General features: G+C 37.5%; 1 protein-coding gene across 7 annotated transcripts in view; it reads right to left on the minus strand.

Annotated features, from left to right (window-relative positions):
- CBLB (Cbl proto-oncogene B) overlaps positions 1-23,240 on the minus strand; it is a 135,042-nt gene that overhangs the window by 66,013 nt on the left and 45,789 nt on the right. For 5 of the 7 annotated variants that reach the window (XM_074160948.1, XM_074160968.1, XM_074160980.1 and 2 more), the window contains one exon: positions 3,083-3,229. The exons of the other annotated variants lie outside the window; for them this stretch is intronic. In XM_074160948.1, the coding sequence (XP_074017049.1) occupies positions 3,083-3,229 (147 nt within the window). The remainder of the gene's footprint in view (positions 1-3,082; positions 3,230-23,240) is intronic. 7 annotated transcript variants of the gene reach the window in all.

Raw genomic sequence — 23,240 nt, forward strand, 5'->3', positions numbered from 1 at the left:
CTTACCCATCAGAAGCCAAGATCCAGCACAACTTACTTTTTATTTATGCTCTAATCTTGAGCAGTATTACTTAGTGACCTCAAAGTAAGGGCTGCTTTTTGTAAACAAGTGAGGAGCCCAGGCCTGTCCTGTAAAATAGAGATGCAGCCAGGGAACATACAATATAGTTCCTCCCTGCACTCCATCATTGCACTGCATCCCTAAACAGAGTTGCTGGTTTCATATAGTCCTAGGGGCCTATCTTTAGGTGGTCGGGTTAGAAACAGATTTTATCAGTTGTTTGCAACACCCAAATCTTTATGTAGGCTCTGATTCTAGGGAAGTGATACCAGCATATTTGCAAACCAATTTGTCATAACAGGCCCACTGTAAAAGATGTGGCTCACAGGCATAACTGCCATATATTTTTAAATGGATTAGAAAATAATTAATGTTCAAAAAGCTTCAGGCATTTTGTTGAACACAGAGATTAAATGTAATGCCAAATAAACCTTTTTCTCATCTGTTTATTTGGCATACATGCTGTTACATGTTATACAGTTATTTAAGCGCAATTAACTAAACCTGAGATAATGGCAGGGCTGCCAAGCACAGATCAACTGTTCACTGCTTAGAAGACAGGTAACTAAAACAGCTTCAGTTCATTAGAAAAGAGCTGGGAACGCTAATAAAAGTGGTTATTTACCTAGTCTGAAAGAAAAGCACCCGACAAGACAGAACTCAAAAAAACTTCCAGGCTATACTAGATGACCAAGGTTATGTATGTAGTTAACTGGATGTCCCTAATCTGCCTTGATTCCTAGGCACTTTTGGTGCACGGATGCTTTAACCAAAAAAGCACCAAAAAACAAACCAAGAAACCACAAACTATCAACCTACATGGGGGGAGGGGGAGGAGGACAGGAGGTGAGAGAGAGGGTTAGTGCTGACAGTTCATATTTAAAGTTGCATTTTATGAAGAAATTTACATAAGCAGGAAAAAACCAAAGCATAAAAAAAAGGCATGGCAAGAGCTCTGGGGCCCTGAAAAGGAACAGAAAGAATCGCTCCAGGGGATGAGTCAGGAAAGAGGAGAGTCAAGTGTGAATGGGAGAAAGGCAAGGGGAGAGCCAAGTTGTTCAGATAGACCAATGCAGTCGAGAAATTCTCACCAACCTTGTTCTGATAAAAGCTTATTGATATGTTACAGTATCCTACTGTGTGACACCTCAAGTACCCACCCATTGTGCCATCTCCCAAAGGAAACTGGCAGGACCATTGGACGGAAACTTTAATGGAAGCACCTGAATCTCACAGAGGAAGAACAAGCTAGGAGAGAAATACAAACTGGAACATGATAGTGAATAGGGAAGCTGATGAAACTGGTTAAGATGAAATGACAGAAAGAAACGGCAGCTTGCAAAAGACGAGATCTGTAAATCCCAATGACAGAAATGCAATTTGCAATCAAGACAGCTGGTAAAGGTCATTCAAGGACAGAGCCCAAAAGGAGAAGAGAAGGGCCATGAGGAGATTTAAATTCTGACAGTTGCTAAGCAAAGGTGAGAAAGAGAGGAAGAGAAAACAGAAACACTGAACAAAGATGATTATTAGGCATTTTTTTCCAAAGCTCCTGTTTTTTCTTTTTTTTTTGACTGACATTTTTTAAAAGCCTCATCTGATAGAGACCTCTACATATCATGTAAATTAATCCCTCAGATAATTCTGAACTTTCATAGGTATTTTGAAGATCATCTTCACATTAAAATGCGTAACACAAAAACATGGTCAGATTCCTTTCCTCTAAAAAAAAGATTGATACAGGAACTTGATCACACTCTGCACTCTAACATTATCTACATGGGAAAGAAATTTGTTAGAAGACTGAAGTTACCAGATAACACCAGAATGAAACCAGAAAGCTATAGGTGTGTTTAGACTAGGGGGAAGGAAAAAAAAAAAAGGGGGAAGTGAAACTTCTGTAAATTCACACTGAACAAAATTAATTTGCAAAAGTGCCAACCTACAATGCTGGTATTCTAAATAGAGAATGAAACACTTATTTTAAAGAGCTGCTCCTGCTCAGAAAACACAACAGATTGTTGTCGGAATTGTTCTGTAACTTGCTATGGCCTAGGTGGTGCAAGACAGCAAACCTGATGACCATAATGACTCTTCCATTATGTTGTAAAATATACAAACCTCTTGCCTCCTTCCTTTTATGTCACTGTTACACTAATAAACATTCCATACGACAAAGTGATGAAGCTATGCATCTTCTATTAGCCTATAGCTGTATCAAAATGAAGTTGTTTCCAAGAAACAAACAAACAAAAAAAGCCCCACACCTGCCTACTTTTACATTTGCAATATTGCATGTCCTATAAGGATTTAATCACATTATCTACAAGTCACACTTGGCATTCATTTTATGACCCATTTTTTAACACTAAATTTCTCCAAAATATGCTTTTGATTAAACCTTTGAACACATCTCCAGTTACTCTCTTTCTTTAACAGAACTTAAACAAAAGAAAACATGAGTCCCTTGTGACTATGGTAAAGGTAATACAGTTGTAGAAAAAAAAAAAGCTTCAATAATAAGGCATAAAAACATAATTTCAATTGCTTAAAGCACTAAATATTGTAATAGTTAGAAAGTTAAAGATGGGATAAGGAAACATACTATTCATGAGACCAATATCAAGTTCCTAATTCAGACTTTAAAGTTATCATTTGTAGAAAAAAAATGTAATAGGAAAGGACATGATTTGCCATGTACATTATGAAAACAATGTACTGTCCTCATCCTAGAATGGAACCAATAGACTTTGTGTAACGTAGTCTGATTTATGATTGAGTGTAAATGCTCCTTGACAGAACTGCCTGTACATTTTTATTCATCCTTTGAGCAAATTACAACATGGGGTGGGGACTTAATAATTAATTTGGCCATTTCAGCCAATTTAAAGACTTGGACACGAAATTACCTTTAAAATACCACCACGTACTTAGAACCATTAGTTGGATTTTTGAATATATCATTCTTTTTCATGCTTATAATTAGAAAGAATTAAGAATTTTGCAAAATGTTATTACTTACTTATCTCCAAAGAATTTTCTCCAGAAATCTGCAGCATCAGCTTTAGTGATACGAAAGTTATCACCCTGGAATTGGCCATTTGGAAAAATAGCCTTGATTTCTGCTAGCATGTGGCTGAAGATGAGGGACAGTTTTGTTAGGTTTCTCCTGCAAATACAATAGGGGAAAAAAATAATCACATCAAGTCCTTAAAATTAAATAACTTGAATCAATCTTTCGGTATCTCGTATATCCTGCATATTTATGTAATAATCCCTGCATTACACAAGAAAAACACTGAGCTTTCAACTGAAAACACAAAGAAATACAAATCAGTAGTTTGTGTTTCTACACGCTTCTGAGTATGTATTTATCACAAGTCTCCATGAATATAAAATCATTTGTTCAGCAACAGAACAGATTTGAATTCTGAACTGCATATTCCAGATACATTTCTGATCCCCATAAAGATTAAGCTTGTGCATTTCTATTTCATGTAATCATTGCAGAAGCAGAAATTTATACTAATTAGCCTGATAATACATTAAAAAAAAAAACCACACCAAATACCTCAAAATATAGTTTTATACGTGACAAACCAATTTCAGTCCAGATTTCTAGAAATATAAACACAGCATAGGGCTAGGTTTACGCTTTTTTCCTGTGATAATTTTATTCTTTTTATTCTTTTCAGCTTTCCCTTACTGCAGCTACTTCCTGTTCTCTTCTTAAATGCCTTCCTTTTAACTAAAACTTGCTTTGAGTTTTCAGTGGCATGTTAGAAACAAAAATCAAGCTTCTTTGCTATTAGCTCACTTCCATAACCTTGCCAGACTAGTATCAGTTAATCGAAAAATATTTGGGTTTTGGCACAGAAATCCTACTTAGTATAGTGCAAAGAACACAGCATCCTTAAATGAATGGAAAAATCTTTGGGAAATGGTGGGGAGAGGAGACAGAAGAAGGGTGAAGCAATCTTTGAGAATTTCCTTCTGGAGATTCCTTAGATGATCCTTGCAGTAAAAAAAGGGGTATTTTCCAACTTGATATATGAGATAGAGACCACTGAGGAGACTGAGCAGTTTGGATGAAGAATTTGCATTCTTACGTATTTTAACAAAGTATTTTAACAAGTTAGAAGTGTCCTGTGTCAAGCCATTCACCTTTCATGATCTCAGGTACTCAACAATTTAGTACACGATCAGGTACTCAAGTCAGGCCTCAACCAACTTAATGAAAAACATAATCAAATGCTTATCAATCATATAATTTATAACTGCTTATAGACAGTATTTTAAATAAATTCAAACTTATTCAAAGTCCCTAGCCACATGAAAAGATTAAGATAGATTTTTACACATGCATTACCAAATAGCTTTCAGAATGCTCAAAATCTCAAAAAACCACAGTTGAACAGATTTCCTGGGGTCTTCCTAAAAGATCACTCAAGTTAGTACTTATTTCAACTAAATTTGTGAACAACTTATAATAGAGACTGCTGTAGAAGCTGTGTTGCAGATTTTATGACAGGTTTTGCTACCAGGAAAACTGTAAGTATAGATATTTTGAAACCATAAGTAATTTCAAACAAACAAACAAACCCCTGATGAATCCACACTTTCCCTCCCCTCAAGATTCAGAATGGTTGTAGGGCTAATTCTTTCAGAGTCCTTTAATTCCTCCAGTATAATCAGATGTCTATAGTTATGATGCCCAACTGTTCTGTATTTTCTGGATTTGTTCCTTGCTATCCCCCTTCCTATTTCCTTTGTACTTTAATTACACACACGTGTTCTTTATTATTTTACTCCTTAGAACTCAAGCCTGATGTAGAGAACGAGCAACAGCTATTTTAATGTGGCTTCCTCAGCGTGCCCTAAATCCAAGATTAAGCAAGAAGCTCTCTATACTCAGGACAGATGGGAACATGATTCAGTGCAAGTTTGAACAGAGCTTTCCCTTGCCTGGTACACCAATATATCTGTCTACTGTGCTGCGGGGGTTCTTTTCAGGTACAAATTTACCTAGTAAGCTTGGATTCGTGAGGCTTGAACCCTGTAGTGAACTAAAGGATGAAGTCATGTACAGGTGCCACCTGGGGAACTTCCTCTTCCAGAGCAAAATGTGTGTGTGCGTGTCTGCATGCACGTGTCCATGCGCGTACATTGCCTGTTAGGTATAGCTGCACAGTATGAGAGCAGAACCAAAAACTGGTAGGAACTGGACAGCAAATGCACAGTACAGACATGCATCCAAACGGCTGTATCTAAATCACAAAACCTGTTCCTTCCCTCTTTCAACAGTACCAGTCACTAAGGGCATCAATACACTTTTGTTTCGTTATACAAGTTGATTAAAATAAAGAAAACAGTCAAAAGAAAAATTTGTTTATATTTGTATAAAAAAGAAAAAAGGTTTTAATATCAAATAAGATATCTTCTTTTCATCTAGTCACAAAGCTGAAATTTGAAACCAACTAGAACCTTATCCATGCCTCATACATCACAGCATGTATACACAGCAGAAAATGGAAAATTCTTGATCATTTATATATATATATATATATAGTAGCTGTGTTTCCCCCTGAATTTTGGTTCTTGCTGTACCAGATGATTATCTCAAGTTCTTCTTTGGTATCAAATAATCATGATAAATCATGTCTTAATTTTTCACTTACGTATTTCTTCTTTAGAACTGTAAAGCACATACTGCACCACTTTTACTTAGATATGCTCACATGATACCAGATCTCAGTAACTTACTGAGACAGAGATAGAAAGCTCATTGACTTCAGAAGTGGTTTTCAAGTATTACACGAGGCGCAGAGATGATGCCATCAGGGTGCGCTATCCATTCTAGCCCCATACACTTTTGCTGTCTTGCAGAGGGCTTTGGGCATCTCAAAAAGCACATGCTCCACTTTGTCCACTTGGCAGTCTCTGCAGCTCCATTTTCTAAGTTAGGATAACTGCTTTTTCTCCCTCGCATACAAAGACGGAGGAGGGTCAAAATTTTTCCATCTTATTTTCTATTCATAAGTGCAAGACTTATGAACGTATTCAAGTCCTATTTATTTGAAAAACAACTAAAACTGTCAGCTTCAACATTTTGGTGAATAATCCTAGTGGAAGTCAAAGAACTGGTCAATCCGAGCCACCTATTTTAGGTCTCATTCCCACCAAAAGACTGTAAAGAAACCAATCTTTATCAACTCAGCCTGCATCTCTGATGGGCTTTTCTTCTCCTGGTCACAGTGAAGACTGTTGTAGTGGCAGAGGAACAATATGAACACTGCCTTGTACTGGCAGTTCAGTAGCACAGAAGAGCTAAGCAGATACATGCTCTGGAGAGACCCTTTGACTCACTAGATTCTAGCAGGGTAGAGAAATCTTAAAGGATCATATTGGAGCTACACCTCAAAAAAAAATGCTACCCAAATTATAGAGAAACAATGTTTTTAATGCCTCAGCAGCCAGCCTTCAGGGCTTAAAATTATAATATACTTTCACTGACAATCTGAAGCAGGTTAGAGGTAGAATTTCTTTCCTCAGCTGTGTAATGTCCGGTACAGAGCACAAACACCTCCTTTATTTCTGCAGAGAGAATGGGTTTCATGATGATGAGAAAAATCTTATCTATCAAAAATCGAACAACATTGTCTCTTTATACCAAATTGAACCAAGATGATCGTTCTCCACAATATAATAGCTACTGAATAGCTACTTACTGTGGTAAGATTTGAGAATATTTTAACACTAAATGATGCTATATCAATAGCTATATCAACTGCATTTTATGTAATATATAGTGTAGTTCTCTTCCATATTGTTTGCAACATACTCGACATCCATTACTTGATGTTATTCCTAAGATTCATGCTTAGCTTTTGCTAACTTTCTTCTGCCAACTCAAACTGAAGCCATGCAAGTTCAAACCCCTTTTGGTACTTGATTTCTGAAATACCAGTTTTTCAGTCCTACTCGATTACTTGTTGCCAAACATGCTTGTACATCACAGATCTACTGAAGAACCAACAAGGTTTGAACAAACCCCAGAATGCTTAAGATAAATGAAAATTCAATTTTTAATTTTTATAGTATAAACATGTAAAGGTTTACTGAATCAGTAAACATCTTTTGGTTAATCAAAAGAAAGATGTATTTTCATAATTTCAAAATTAATCTGTCTTTCAGAGTTACACCTCATCAGCAAGTTTTGTAAAATACCTTAGAGTAAAGCCTTAAAACAAGAATTGTGAGTTTGCTCACTTTTCAGTAAATGACTAAATTAATTTTCTCTTCAACTCCAAAGATGTCATAACTGAAGGACTTTTCAAATACCAGTCACATGGATTTGAAAAGAGTGCTTAATAATGGAAATATTAACATCCCAGCCATAACCAGAGCAGCAGCAGTAGTAGGTCTGAAGCAGTCCTACCCCCACGGATCTATTAAATAGCGAAGTCATGCATGACCAGTACGCTAACACAGATAAATTTTGGCTGTGTCAACTTTTTAATCACTGTATGAAAGCTAATTTTACTTTTTGGAAGGCAATATGGTCTAGCAAACAGAACTGGACAAGGAATTATGCAGTGTCGCTTCCTTCCTGCCACTGGCCTGGTTGATGAGGTGGGAGGAACACCTGCGTCCTGCATTTACTGCCTTTGTATACAGATGAACTGAGGAAAATACTCAAAATGCTCGAAACTTGGAGAGCTCCAAACACATACACTTGGCAGAATCAGCGTATACATAAATATACAAAGCGAAGCATACATCTGTGCCCCGATCCTTCATAATTACTGGATTTCACAGATAACCAGGACAAAGTCATTTTAGCAATATGTACTTATATCTCATGCAACAACTTGAAAATGCATAAACCTGTTTACATACTGTATGTGTATATCATTTCTACTTTCATGCTTGTATATTACTATCTCCCATAAAACCAGTTATTTTTATTTTACAACTACACATATTTCTAGAAGAAAAACATACTATAGGAAAAAGTCAGACTGTATTACACCATTCCAAAAATTAGGTTACTGCTGGGTTTCCTTCTTCATTGCATCTAATAAGTGTTTAATCTTTCTGCATCCACATAGATATACTTTGTTAAACAACAACCTACTGTAATAAACAATACATTGAGTTTCCAAGCTCATAATGTATAACTCAATCCCCCTGGCACAGAAAAACAGTCTTTAGAGCTAGAATAAAATCCATTTGGCAGCTAAGAATGTTTTCCAGATAGATCTGTCACAAAAGTATACCAGACTACTACTAAATAACAGATAATTCCTCTACAATTCTTATTTAGAATAATTGTACAAAGACAGCTCTGTTAGCTGGCAAAACCACAAATCATAACTGCTTACAAACCAAGATAAAAGAAAGGTTGAAATGCTTTCATAAGGTGAATTGTTTATTTTAACTTTTAAAAATCCATCCCCCCCCAAATATTAAAGCTTCAAAATCCAAAGCATATGTACAAAGCTCATTTCACATAATTAACTATATTCAAAACAGATTTCTGATCCATATGCTCGAGTTGCAGTAAAACACAAAGATCCTACAAAATACAGAAGGGACAGAACAGACTCTGTGATTCAGGTACAAAAGAGGGAAGTGGAGGCCCCATGTTCTAAGCTCTTCAGGTCTGCTCTCTGAGAGTTCACCATTTATGTTTTGTGCCCCAGGCTTCCATTCTGTGAAAGAAGCCCTTTCCAAACTATTACCCATTTGTATTTTGCCCCGAGGAAAATCACAGCTGCCCATTAAGCCTCTTAACAGATTATACTTCTGCCATTAACTACTGACAAGTGACACTGACATGAATGCACTAAGCTCAGGACAAATCATCAAAAAAATGATATATTTCTGAAGAAACATGTGAGTTTCCAAAGATCTCCAGAAGGCACAGGAACATGACTAAAAATTATAAATGCTGCTAGCAGTTCAGTCTTGATAATCCAGTACAACCCTGACTCATTTATTCCCCTTCCTTTTCCAGAACTTCTGCTTTCACAGACAGTAAACATAGGAAGAAAAAAAACCCCAAAAATACACAACAACAACAAACCCCCAAAAGCTGCTGGTTTAGAAATCTACAGATGTAGAATGCAGTCAGATGGTCTTAACAACAGAGCTATCCATAACACTTCAGAGGAAGTAAAGGAAACCAAAGGTTCCTGTCAACATGCCCACAGAGAAAAAAACCTGTCTACCATAATATTTGGCAATCAGCGAAACTCTGGATCTGTGTAATTATTTTTAAAAGCTATATAAGGACAGAGTATTGTTGGGACCAGAATATATGGGCCTATTCTTGGGATGAAATATTCCTGGGACTAGGAATAAGCGTGAGTTCTATTTCCTACTTGTGCTGCTGACTCACACACAGAAGGAACACAGACAAATAATTTTGCTGTGCTTTAGCCTTCCTCATCTGTAAGTCCAGAAAAAAACGGAAGCCTTAAACACGGTACGGTTCAGCTAACAATTAAATTCATCGCACGCTAAACATGAAAAAAAAGTATAAAATTGCAAGAAACTAGCTGGAGGCAACTACTACTTTTCCTTGAATCCTGGAGGAGTTGAGTTTATCGTGAGTAGGAAGGCAGTACCTTTCCTTGAATGTCTCTCCATCAGCCCCTTTCTAACACATACAAGGAGTATTGTGCAAGTCTATTGCAGCTGTATTATTCGTGATGGATACTAGAAGGAAAAAATGACAGACTTTGGTAAGATTTGGGCAAGGATGTTTGGGAAAAACAAAGAAAGTTGATCACAATGACACCTCGAAATTTTCCTCCATCTTCTCCTTTGCTTAAAAATTATTTTACGCTGATATACCAACTTCCACCAGCAGTTCTACAGCCCACATATTGAAAATCTCACTACTTCCAGTTCTGTCCAAAGGACAGTTATGCAACACAGATTAAAGTCTCAAGGAACTCCTAAAGTGATTTAATCTCTTTTCTCACTAGTACTCAGGTACACAAGGTAACAAAAACACCCATGAAATGAGAACACAAAGAGTGTTAGCAGAGATTAAAATAACAAAGGAAATACAGTCTGCAGGAAGCAGTATACGAGTTGTCAAAAATGAAAAACGCTGTGTTGACAGGCTGAAGATCTCAAAATTTCCCCCTAAACAGTTACTATCTCTATTTACTTATACAAAAGGACATACATAACCAAAAAAAACCTCTAGAGAATGCTACTCATGGAAAGAGATTTGAATAAAACCGAACTGAATATTTACAAGCATAAATACTTTGTAAAGGATAGTCAATGCTACATTATAAGCAGCAACATAAACTATGAGCTTACAGATTTATTGATTTTACTACTGAGACTTTTAATTGAGCTACTGTATCATCCTTACAAAACGCATGATTTAACATACCTTATTTGATACACATAGAGATAAAAAAGCCCCAGAGCTGGACACTGGTTTGTTTAGTTTCATTTGCTACTTTTTCACAATCAGTTGCTTTCTTGCACTATGGTTCCACTCATCAGTATCAACATGTTATTTAGCACTGTGCTGCTTCCTCCATCTTCCTCTAGATGTCTGTCTACCAGGATCCAATGTTATTAACTGAACACCGACTTAAGTGTAAAGCCAAATATCTGTATCTATAAATAAAACTGGAATTAGCACAAAAACCCGCAAGAGCAAGAGTAAATCCCATTTTTGAAAAGCTGAATGCAGTCACTGAATACATAAATATGTAAACTTTGTAAGAAACATGAGTGAATTAACATGAAATAAGGAAGAAGCAATTAGCACGCTTTCACCATCTTCCAAAGCTTTCTTCAAGTGGAAGGAATATTCAAAAGAACACATGGCCAAAATAAGCACTCTGCTAAAGGCAGAGATGTGTTCGGTGTAATTTTTTAGTACCTGATTAGGCCAGTAAACATCTTGAATTTCATTGCAAAGTGAGGTCACTACTATAATTCATACTATCCGTGTCCTAGAAGTATAACTGATAGCATCAACAGGCGTCAATACTTCCCCATACAATCATCACCCTCATAATTCTTGTGAGGATTACTCAGTTTGGAGATTATCCACGCCACGGATAAAGCACAACCACACCAGGCCAAGCAAAGCTGCATGCAAAAAGGGACCCTTCTGTAGGCAGAGCAACTCAAGTGACTCTGGAAGGGTCAAATCTGAGTTTGGCACAAATCCTACCACAGCCAATGGCAGCAGCCCAAAGGCCAAGGATGGCAGAAGGAGGTACTGATGGGACTAAATGCTTTAGCTGCTTGACAGCAACTTAGCATGAGCAAAGGCAAATGGTTTGGCTTAGTTTTGTCTTGTGCTTGATCTCGTTTGCTGTCACGCGGCACCAGGAAATTCAGTGGTTCTGAGGTGCTAATACCAACAAAGCAGGTGTGACATATAGCACCCTGAGTACATCTCTTAGTATGCAGGGCTGTCTGTTATCTGAGCAGAAAACAACTGATTATGCTTCACTTTTTTTGGTTGCTGTATGCTATTTTCTTAGATGTAGTCCAGAACGTGTGCTGCAGGGCTCCTCTTTTAGAATCTTCTACTCAGATTCTATTACCTCACCTTAAACAAGACTGTTATTGTTTTCTAAGTGAAAGAAATTTTAAAAAACCCACTCCATAGAAATGAGCATGCTCAGTGACAGGCAATATACATTACTTAATTTTAAATTCAAAACCTATTGAATTTTATAACACTGTAGTTTGTCTAGACAAATCTTTTCGATTGTTAAATACTGAATCTAAATTTTTTTCAGGCTTACTGCTCTCATCACATTCAACGTGGGAAAAATCTGCAACACAATCTAGCCATTTTCGAACGCAGGACTACTAATATATTTTGCTGATATTAAGAAGTTTTGGCAAACTAATATGCATATATGTATTTTTTAATACACCTAAAGCACCTAAATACAATTTACCTTTTAAATTTTGAAATATTCTTTTTTTTTTGGCAAGTTGTAGGAAGCTTAATAGCATTTTAACAAGTCAGACCTTCTGATACAGATAAAGGACCTGAATGGAAGTTCTAAAAAAGCTCAGCATTCACTTTCATGCATTAGGAAAAACTACTGCATTTATTATTTTAATTTTTTTTAGATTATTTTAAAATGTGCCATAACCTGCAGAGGTTCTTATTACCTGCTGCGTCACACATGATTTCCACTGAAGGCATGTCAACAAGATTGTAAGCCAACAAGCTGTTCCTACACTCTTACGAGACTGGCCAAAAGGGAACTTTCCTGGCTGAGATGCTTCTGAGACTTTGTCAAGAAACAATGCTGATCTGCACATTTTGTCCTAGAACTCAACTTATTCTAAAGTCCTCGGATTTTATTTTCTGAGCCTCTTGAACATCATTAGTTCTATGTATTTGTTCTGTGGCACTGGTAGGAGCCTCTCATCAAAAGCGAAGTTCATTGTTTTACGAAGACTAAGCCTCTTCACCCCACGTATCTTCCCATGAAAAGCATCATCATTAAATGAGTAGAGGAACTCTCCAACTCTAGATCTTCACAAATATATTTTTTCACAGACTTCCAGATATGTCAAAATAGGAATTTTTACCCTAAGCCTTGAAATAAGATTCTATGTAGGCAGCCACTCTCATTAAAGCATTCTAAGAATTGTCTGTGGGCTGTTTTTCACATGGTCTAAAATATACAATATTTACCAAAATGAAAGTCTGAGTGAGAGCTAAATAACCCACTGAAATATAATAATCAGCCTTCAAATCACACTGCAAGTAATTCCTAGAGCTAAAGTTATTGAATTGCTATCAAACATATAATAAAAATTCCCATTTCCTCAGATACACTTTAATCAAATCCATCTGAAATCATTTACTGAAAATGATTCAAACATTACTTAGTGCTGAGATGCAGCTTGTTTGCACCGTCCGGTTAACAAAAATCTGTGTCACGTAACTAAGCGGTGTCACACAAATGCATATAGCACAGAAATATACAAAGAAAGATATATGAAGTACTGAAACTGTATGTGGGTCTTAGAATAATCACTGTGTTTATTTACTGAGAGAATGTAAAGTGACTTGCATTCCAAGAAGAAATTTACCACCTCTGGCCAAAAGCAGTGAACAATATGAATCTACCCTATTCACTTTCATATATACCCTGAAGCAATCGGCCTCCTGTCCTCTCGCATATCAGAAGTGCCTCTAAACCATTTAAAACCAGATACATTGCTGCCAGGTTGTGTTAGGAACTTTATCTGTACGGAATAGCAAGGAAAGAAAAATCTAATACTTCGTTCCAAATTGTTACTTGAAATAGTTACATGATGCTCTATCTACTTACAGCCCATAAGGACTGGGTCAGCAGACATCCAACAGGACAATTAGGAACAATCTGGCACCAACTGGAAATACAGCACAGACCTGGGGAAAAGTCTAATAGATTTCCTCTTTATAACAAGGTATGCGTTTTCATACTAACTACGGAAAACAGAACTGGCTGAAATATTGAGTAAGAGCAGGTGCTAAAAAATGCAGGGATATAGCTAGACAGACAGCTGTCTTTTTCATAAAAACAGACAGAATCTTTACCTTCAAGAAGTACTGATGTCAAGTTTCAGAAAAGAAACTGTCTGTACAAATCAAAAGAAAGCATTTTGCTTCTTCAATCTTCATCTCCCACGAGAAACAAGAGAAGAGGACAAAATGAACAAGATTTAAAAATTCTTTGCAAAAAACTATTTTTCTTTTTTTGTCTAAAGTACAATTACCAATGAAGAAATGTATACCCTGACCCGCTTACTAGATTCCACCACCCCCCTTCAACATTAATAAGCTTATCGTATTTTAGTAACTACATTTATGAACATGGGTCAGCCCCTCCACTGCTTTCAACCAGTAGTGATATTTTCATATGTGGACACTTCAATACAGGCGACAACCAAAGGTGTTAAAGAAAGCTACATAGCCATGGCCTAAGAGGGAGGTCTGGCATGAATAAATAATTGGTGAAAAAAAGGGAAGCAGAGGGCATTAAGGGTTTGTGCCTGAAATGGAGGGAAGTACCAGCTGAGTTATACAGCGATCTGCTCTGTTCAGCACATTCATTGGAAAACCACGAGCAGCAAAGTTTCATAGTTATTCAAAGGCTATAAGGCTGACAGAACTGCAAATAGCTGCAGAGTGACTCAACAGCAAAAATGACAGACGAAGTTCAATATACATAAAAGGAAAACGATGTATCTGAAAGAATAATCTTGACCTAGTGCACAAAAGGGCAGGCTCCGAGATGACCATTGCCACTCAGGAGCAAGACTTTGGATTATGATAGGTAATTCCATGACAATATTGGCTCAGTGCTCATCAGCAATAAAAACGCATGTAAAGTACTATAAATTATTAGCAAATGAACAGAGAACAAAACAGCATACACAATTATGCCACCATAAAAAAAAAAATCACAGTCACCTTGTATCAAATCAGGTATGCAAGAACAGATATATAAGAACCAGATTTATAAGAGAAACATCAAAAGACAACAAGGATTTTCATAGGTAAGAAATGGCTTTATACTGAGGAGGAACCAAGTATGCTGAGACTCTTCACCTTGTATCAGTAACCACAGAGGAAATCTGACAGAGGTCTACAAATTGCAAGTAGCATAAGAAGATGGATGGGGACTGACAGTAACTAGAACATTAAATGAAGCTGACGGGAAGCAAGTTCAAAAAAAACCCTGATCCGCAGAAGTTGCTGCCTAAGGATACTGTGGAGGCAAGTTTAAGCAGGCTTGCGAGGAGACTGGAAAAAACACCAGGAAGAGCAGCTTCACTGAAGGTTACTAGAGTAACAAAGCACAACAGGCTCAGGAAATCCCTGAGCTAAAAATGGCCAGAGGCCATTCTTTTTTACCCCCATAACTGGGGTTGAAAAGTTGAAGTCGCCCAAAACAGAGACTGTATCAGGAGTGTGGCTGCGTGTCCCACTGGGAGGGCGGCCAGGCAAAGCCTGGCAGTAGGAAAGGGCAGGCAATGGTGCAACACTGCATTAGGCAGAGATCTGAAGTACCAGAGTCATTCAGGAGCAGAGCGTCATGCTGCTTTGAAATGATGGGTGCAACAACCCTGGAGAACTAAGCAGTATTAAGGGAGCTGATGGCTAAGTTGAATCACAGATGTTTTCCAAGATAATCAACTTTAATAGCGAGAGTAAAGTAAGATAGCATTGCTAATATTAGATCAAGTGGCTTATAGAGGGCAAGAGTCCAATGAGGATGAGAAAAGGTTACTATACCATAGCTGGAGTGGAAACAACAAAATTCTGAGTGGCAACGTTAAAACCTGTACGTTTTACTCACTGCTAAATCTTATCTCATGCAAGTTATTAAAACAATACACATGAATACCATCACAACAGTAAATAAAATAGACTAAAATTCCATCCAGTAATTTGATTTTTTTTTTTTTAGCTATGAAGGTTTTAAGAGTCACACCTGATTTTTATTCCCTCGAGACTAAACACTTGTGCAGTTTTGCCTAGCAATGCAGTTTACTTTGCTACTTGCAAAAGTAAACACTTTCTGTGATTACGGATTCCTGGAACGATCAACCAGCCTCCGAAAACAAATTACTTTGAAACAGGAATGTAAAACTAAAGACAATAGTTTTCTTCCATCAAACACCAAAGCATTCCAATTCTTGCTACCAAAGCAAGTAAGAACAGAGAAAACAGCAGACACAGAATTCATATCTTAAGTTTAAACAAACAAGCAAAAAATCTCTGGATACTAAGAAATCAAGCTGTAGGTTTCTAACCATTCTTTTTTCATGAATCATCTTAAAATCACTGTACTACATATTCTGGAAAACTCTCACCACATGAAAATACTTATATTAAGATTACATGAAATTGCATATATTATCTTTAGTTTGTGGACCCAACGTTTCAATTTCTCTAATTACTTGAATGCTCTAGTTAAAAAAAAAAAAAAAAGCATATACTCTAAAGAACCACTGGGCTAAAATATTTCACAGTCAAAAACACATTCCCACCTCTGGTTTTCAGATAGTCATCTTGGGATAGGAAAGGAGCATTAATTCCAGAAGTGTACCATGTTTTTAATTGCCATTTTATACTATGAATAATAGGAAGACTGTTTAGATCTGAAGTGAAGGGAAAGAGAATTAAAAAAAATAAAAGTGCATTCCTTCCACCTCTGGGAAGCTCAGAGCACCAGCTACCATGGCAGATGGCCTGCTGAGGTTTGGCAGGATTTGAAATGCCCATGACAAAGAACTCCACTTGGTGTCGCATATTTGGTGTTGGAAACCACTTTTGCTCATACTAGCAGTCTTCATCCTACTTAAGTGACATCTGACATGAACTGGCTGACATAGATGCTATTGCTGTTGTAAGTTATATCTGAGTTACTGTAACAAATACTTCTGATCAATAGTCATCATTTGATATTATAGTCAAACAAATTACAAAGCCTCTATCTGCTAAAGAGACAAAAAAAATCATTATCAAAATAAGAAATATTACAGCTGTCTATAACAGGTGTATACTAAAGAAGCTTGTGCAGCCAATTTTAAAAACGTATCAATTGGTATCAGCAAAAAGACAGTATTCTGGAGAGAAGTTTTTGTGCCCCAAGTCCCCACACAGCCTGCCCTGTCCCTGGCCGGCCTCCAAGAAAAAAAACAAGGCCCTGTACACCAGTTTCCACCAGAAGTCCCACAGTACTTCTTCACTCCTCCTATTCCCTAATGACTGAAAGTAAATTTTTCATCTGGCTCCCAGAGAACAGAGAGGAGAGAAGGTGACAGACAGGCAGGAAAGGGAGAACAGAGGAGGCAAAGGCCAAATAGTTTTCCTGGGGCTTCTTGCTTCCCACCCACCAAGCCACATTCCGCAGCTCCACAAGGGAAAGCCCCCTCTTTAGTACAGAAGATAAAATAGTATCTGACATCGAGCGTTCTTTTACAAAATACTCATCCATGGAAAAGACTGAAGCAAAACACGAAACATCCAGTGCATTGCACTCATGCACTCTCATACCAGTCTAAATCCCATCAGATCACAGGAAACACATGGGAAGGGAAAGAACCGTACTTCATGTTAATACCCTGAACATATAAAATTCCCAAATACTTCTCCAAAGAGCCTGAGGATTAAAAGGCCTGGCTGGTATGTCATAGTGACTCATTGTTTAAGTATATTAAAAGACAGCCAGAAGAAACTTTTCTTTTGCAATGAGTGATGTTACTTAAAAGGTAAAGAGATCTAGAGAAGGCATTGTGAGATAAACATCAGAAGGAGGAATTGAGAAGGACATTAAAAACATCTTTTTAAAAAGGTAGGCAGTAAAGGAGGATACTATAAAACTCTTTGAAAGTTGAAAAAATGAGAGAAGGATAAAAAGGTAGAAATGAAAAGTGGAAAATATGTTCCTGATTCTTCCTTAAGAACTTTATAGTTCACATTTTCCTCTAAGTTTAGTCACCTTAACTGCACATATGATTCACAACGGGCTCACTTGCTAGTTTCAGAAGATACATAACAAGGCAGAGTAAGTTTTGATTTCAGTAGCTAAGAAAGACCTAAGTATACTTGAAAAATTTATTTCAGTCAAATTGTACAAGTATGTGAAGAATAACTCTCAATTTAATTTTTCCATTTCTTACTCTTTATACAGTCTGGCAGCAAGAAATCTATAATAACAGCAACAATGCAGTAACACTGAGCAGCTCATCAATATCTTACACTAGCCATACATAACTCTCTTGGAAAACATGAAAGCTATTTATTTCCAAAAGCAAGGCCTTAGTATATGTTAGGAACAACGTAAATAACTTTGAATTGGGACTGTGCTAAGCAGCAGTTTCAATTTGCAATATTTACTCAAAGAATCACAACTGTGGAAATAAGAAAGTGTTTTCAAAGTATTTAATTCCAAACAGTCAACTCTGGCTTCACTTAAATGTTTTAATAGCATGTTTAAGCAAAACGCCAACGAGACAGCGTAGCTCCTTTTGGAAGAAAGAGCAATGCTAAATAAATCATAGCTAATCTAAGCTCTCAGCTCACTTAATGGTAATTTTGAGTGGAGATGAAGCAATAGGAATGTGTTCAAGAGGAGGATTGCTTTTCCTGCAGAAGAAAGTTGAGTCCCCAACTAAAATGTTTGATCAGTCAAAACAGAGAACATTAACATTGCAGAGGATCTCTCTGAAACAGGTGTGACCCTCTGAGCAGGTGCAGGGAGGTCATAGACATCTTGCTGCAGGATGGGGACTTCATGTGAGATTGTAGCTTTCCACTTTTGCACCCGTGCAAATTCAGCACCAACAAGTGGAAACCATCACCAACTCTAACTTTGTACAGCTGCAAGTAAGTGCACAGGTGCAGCTTCCTTGTCACTCAGGGCCAACATCTTTAATGCCATGACCACATACCACCATCTCTTCCTCACACAGTCCACAGCCAACCCTCTACAATGGGTATTTAAATACTTAAAATGGTTATTTTTATCATCAAGGCTGCGTGGGGGGAGCTGGAGGGGGTAGATCCTGGAAGCATTCAATAAAAACATCCATCCCATTTGTACATGGGAAACTTAAGCCCACTTTCAAGCTGTACTGAAGTAATTTCACAGCCAATTCCTAGAGCTCAACGGATTCTGCTGCAAACGAGTCTTGGCTGAAAACAAAGTTCATCCCACTGTAAATCTGGTGCTATATTCAGATGTCCTAAATTCCACCTAGCTTGCTATGTGCTTATTTTTGAAAACTCATGAAGCAAGGCCCACTAAAGAACCTGTAACTAAAAAGAAAAAAGGGTTTAAAAGCACAACATAATCCCTTCTAAAATTCCTTTGATCTAATATTATGTTTTTCCCCAGGTATTAGGGATGTCATTGAAAAAGACTTTTCTTGATTTAAAAAATTAAGAAAATAATAGACATTTATGCTTTGTTTCAAGAATTATTAGAGAACATTTTCTTATAATACTTATTAGACAATTCTGATGAATACTATCTCAAAATCGCACAGAACTGCAAATAACTCCACTTAGGATATAAAAGAAATTTTCCTTTGCTTTCTGAATCTTTGTTAAAACCAACATAATGCTTTTTGCTCAAAAATAAAAGATTTGCAAAGTTTCAGGTCAAATATTCATCAGGAAATCACCAGAAAGGGACCTTCATAAAAATTTATGGAACGTGCCTTATAGTTGACACTACATACTCCGGCTCTCTCCACATTAATCAAAAGAGCCTTTCAACCTACAAATTCAGGAAAACCCTGAAATAATGAAAAGCACAGAAGATAAATCACTGTATGACTTGCTGTAATAACAGCTTACAAATATCAATATATATCATCGAAGCATTAGTCAAAGTGCAATCAGTCCACATTTATCAGACTGCAAGGACTTATTCCCAGATGCAGAACTCAAAGGGACACTTACTATTTTACTGGGAGCCACAAGAAGTGCAAGTCTGATGTATTATGGAAAAAAGGCTTCATCTTCAACACTAAAAAAGTGTGCCTTGTATCCATGAGTTAATTTGCATTAGTTATTATATTATTAATTCCTAATCCAAACAGAGATCTCTAATCTTACTGAGATGAATTATGAGTCAACCTCAGGCAAGGGTTTATAACGCTGATTTTGTCTGACAAAGAAGTTCTTTGCAGGTACCCTGCCTCTACCAGAGCTTTATGTGAAGCAATTCTCTCACACCAATTTTCCATCAGTTTCATTAGCATCCCCTACCACCCTTCTCAACAGCAAAGCCATATATCTAGATTCAAACAAAAACCAGAAATCCCCTTTTCCCGAATGGCTACAGTCTGCAGCACCCAGCACTACCTGCTGAAATCTTGCCCCCATGTATCTCTTACACAGCAAGGATTAAAAATAAAGAGGTCACAAGAAGTATCACTCCACAGTTTATTATCTACCTTCTGACAAGAAGTAATAAATTGTTATCCTAATTACTAATCCTTAACTATTGACTCTTCTAATCATCAGCTTCAATTATAATCAACTGAAAGAGTAACAAGGTCCCTCTAAAGATAGTGACAGGAAAGCCAAAAACATGTGAGAAGGTTATGATTCTGGGTGGATGTCTTCATACAGATGGCTTAGGTGTAGGACTAAGTAGACAACAAAAGCCAACAGCAGAGATTCAGTGGTTTCTTGCAAGATACTCCACAAGGGGCAGCTAGAGAATGATCTGAGGATCTAATCAGTCTCTGTGCCATCCCTTCTGACTATAAAATATTTCATTTCTTCAATTTAAGAATTCCTCAACCTATTCTTCACTATTCATACGGGTTTCCTGGTGTTAGTTCTCTCCATGTCTGAAAAAGTTTCAGCTCCAGGGGAGGGATATGGCTTCCTGAACTTCATCAAAACCACTGTGCTTGTTCCGAGATACCCTTGGGGGCACTTACTGCCTCTTCTGCACCATCATTTACCCTCTGGAGACTGTGCAGCTTGGAAAAAGAGTCTCTTCAACAGAGAACAAAAGACTGTGATGTTGGTTATCCTTCATTACACAGGAGAACATGATCCTTTTATTACCAAATTCTTACAAATCGTAATACCAAGAATATAAGCAATATATGGTAGAATTTCTCTGCAACGCATGTCATAAAAACAGCATGCTGTTTTTATGTGGTAAATTGTGTGGTAAATGTCACATTAGGACATTATATAAAAAAGAAAATCTTCATCTGTTTCTAACGTTGTATGATCTTCCTAGCCTACCACGCCTACCACATTCACCTCTGCCCTTCGGTATTTTCTTTAGATTACTTGCACTCATTTTAACATTTATTCAGTTGACTGGGTACATATTTTTCAACTATGAGGAAGAGTAAGGCAAGTATCAGCTGTCTAGATAACCAATAAACTAGTTCTTTCCTGCATGTGTATTGAGATATACACACACACCCCTATATATAAGCAGGGCTGTGTATAATATACATACACCCTCTACATACTTGTAATTGGCAGTTAGCTGAGGAGGCTGAAGATGATAGCCGAAGGCCAATTTCTCTCCAACACTGTAAAGGAACTGGACATGTGTTCTTTCAGACTCTAGGGCCCAAACATTCTCTTTGAGTGTTGCCCCCAGCCCCATGCCTCCCTTTCATGTTCTCAGTTGCAATTAAGACTTCTTGGGCACATGAGGTGTTACAGACACCAGTTAAACACATTTACATACCCTGCATCAGATTACACATTTTGCCCCCTCAAGAATGAAAAGCTTTCCCTTGCACCAGCCGTAAGTCATTCGCATGCCCTGTGCTACCAAAGCAGATCAAAGAGAAGGCAGGATCAGGCAGAGGTTCCTCTACTGCCACTGACCGCCTGCCAGCGGGGTCACAGCCCAGGGACCGCTCCAGCTGTGGGGAGGACAACCAGCTCCATCCCAGCCCGAAAGTCGGCACAAAGAGCCTTTGCTCCTTCACTCACGGAAGACTATTATTATGTAAATAATAGGAGTTAACGAGCCTCTGCCTACACCAGGATGTTAAAATGAACCCTTTAACAGAGTTTTTGCTACAACCCAGAGCGGACACATGGCTAACATTTATTTCCTTGATTTTAGGAAAAAGTGAAGGCAGCAAAGATACACAGCCCTGGCCACACTGGCTGTAGGCATCAGGGAAGAAAACAGGGCCAGGGCATGAGCGCTCCCACCTGCAGACCCTACTTTTTCCCTGCCCACAGGTGCCTCAGCATGACCCTGTCCCAGGCCAGTCATCGTTCTGCCACCCAGCACCTCAGGACTGTACGGGTCTCAGCTCCCATGAAGGACTGTCTCTGTCAGGTCGTATGGGTTTCCTTGTCTTGAGAGAAAGGCATGTTCTTCTAGACACAGATGTCACACCATGCCGTTTCCCCTGGGGATCACACAATGAACGTTGGCCCATTTTATTCCTGGGCACAAAAATGGCCATTAAGTATAGAATGGAAATTATATCTAGGTAGAATTAGTAACCAGGGATCTAATTCAGGAACACACTTAAGGTTCCTGCACACCAGTGAACCTCGGCAAATGTCTAAGTGCCCAATCAATTAAAAAGGAAGCCTAAAGATATCTGAGCTAACCTATAAAAAAAGTGGTAATTCAACCCAATCTTCTATAATGATCATTTCTGTTAAAGAAAATATTTCAGTTATGAATGCCAGCAACTGAAAGCAAGAAAAAAAAAAGAGTAAGGGAAGAACAGCTTGTGTTTTTAAATAGAGGGCAAGAAATTATTTGGCATGCACCTTTTCTGATAAAAATGTAGCAGAAATTTTACAGTGTAAAGACCTGAATATTCACTCTCAAAAGGACAAAGCCATTTCAGCATCTGTTGAAAACAATGCATCATCTCAGAATGTAACTATGACACACATACACAGAACTATAAATACAATTACATCTGTAGTTTTTATCTAAAGTAATCAAATGTTATGCATGAGAATATCAAAACCAGAAGGAAAACATCAGGTTTTGATAAAGGTTGAGATATTCTAGGATTTATATGGCATTAAATTTTGCTCTAAATCAAGACAGACCAGTTCCTAGCCTAAAAAGGGAGAAATGTCAAACTTAATGAAGTCCACTTGAATTTCCAGCACTCCCATTGTTTTTACAGGAAAGGTGGTAATATGCAGTCAAATATAAAACCATGAGAGTTTGCAGGAAAGAATTTCTCCTTTGCCTATACCTACAAAGTTGTATATTTTGTTTACAGTTGAACCTAATATTTTAAAAAAAAGAACATAACCCAAATATTAAGGAACAATGCTACATACTTTAAGATTACCTGTAGGATGAAAGCAACCTTATGAAGAATCATTAGTTGTTTATTCTTCTGTTATCCAACATTTGTTGAGACCACTTGGTTGAAAAACCCAGAAGATCCTCTCCCTATTTCAAATTGTGGATTTTTTTACCTACTTTGTTTAACTGAACTCTCTCACATCATTAACATCAGATTTTTTCTCAAATGAAACTTCTAGAGAAAATCTGTCCTTGGAGAGCGACAAAACCAAAGAATTTCCCAAAAGTGAGAGTTGTGTTGAATTTCCTTACTTGTGAACATCCTGTTCCAAATTTTCTTATTTTAAAATCAACATTAGTTTCTGTACTGAAAACTAA

Source organism: Numenius arquata, chromosome 1, assembly GCF_964106895.1.
Source record: "Numenius arquata chromosome 1, bNumArq3.hap1.1, whole genome shotgun sequence".
Classification (NCBI taxonomy): Eukaryota; Metazoa; Chordata; class Aves; order Charadriiformes; family Scolopacidae; genus Numenius; species Numenius arquata.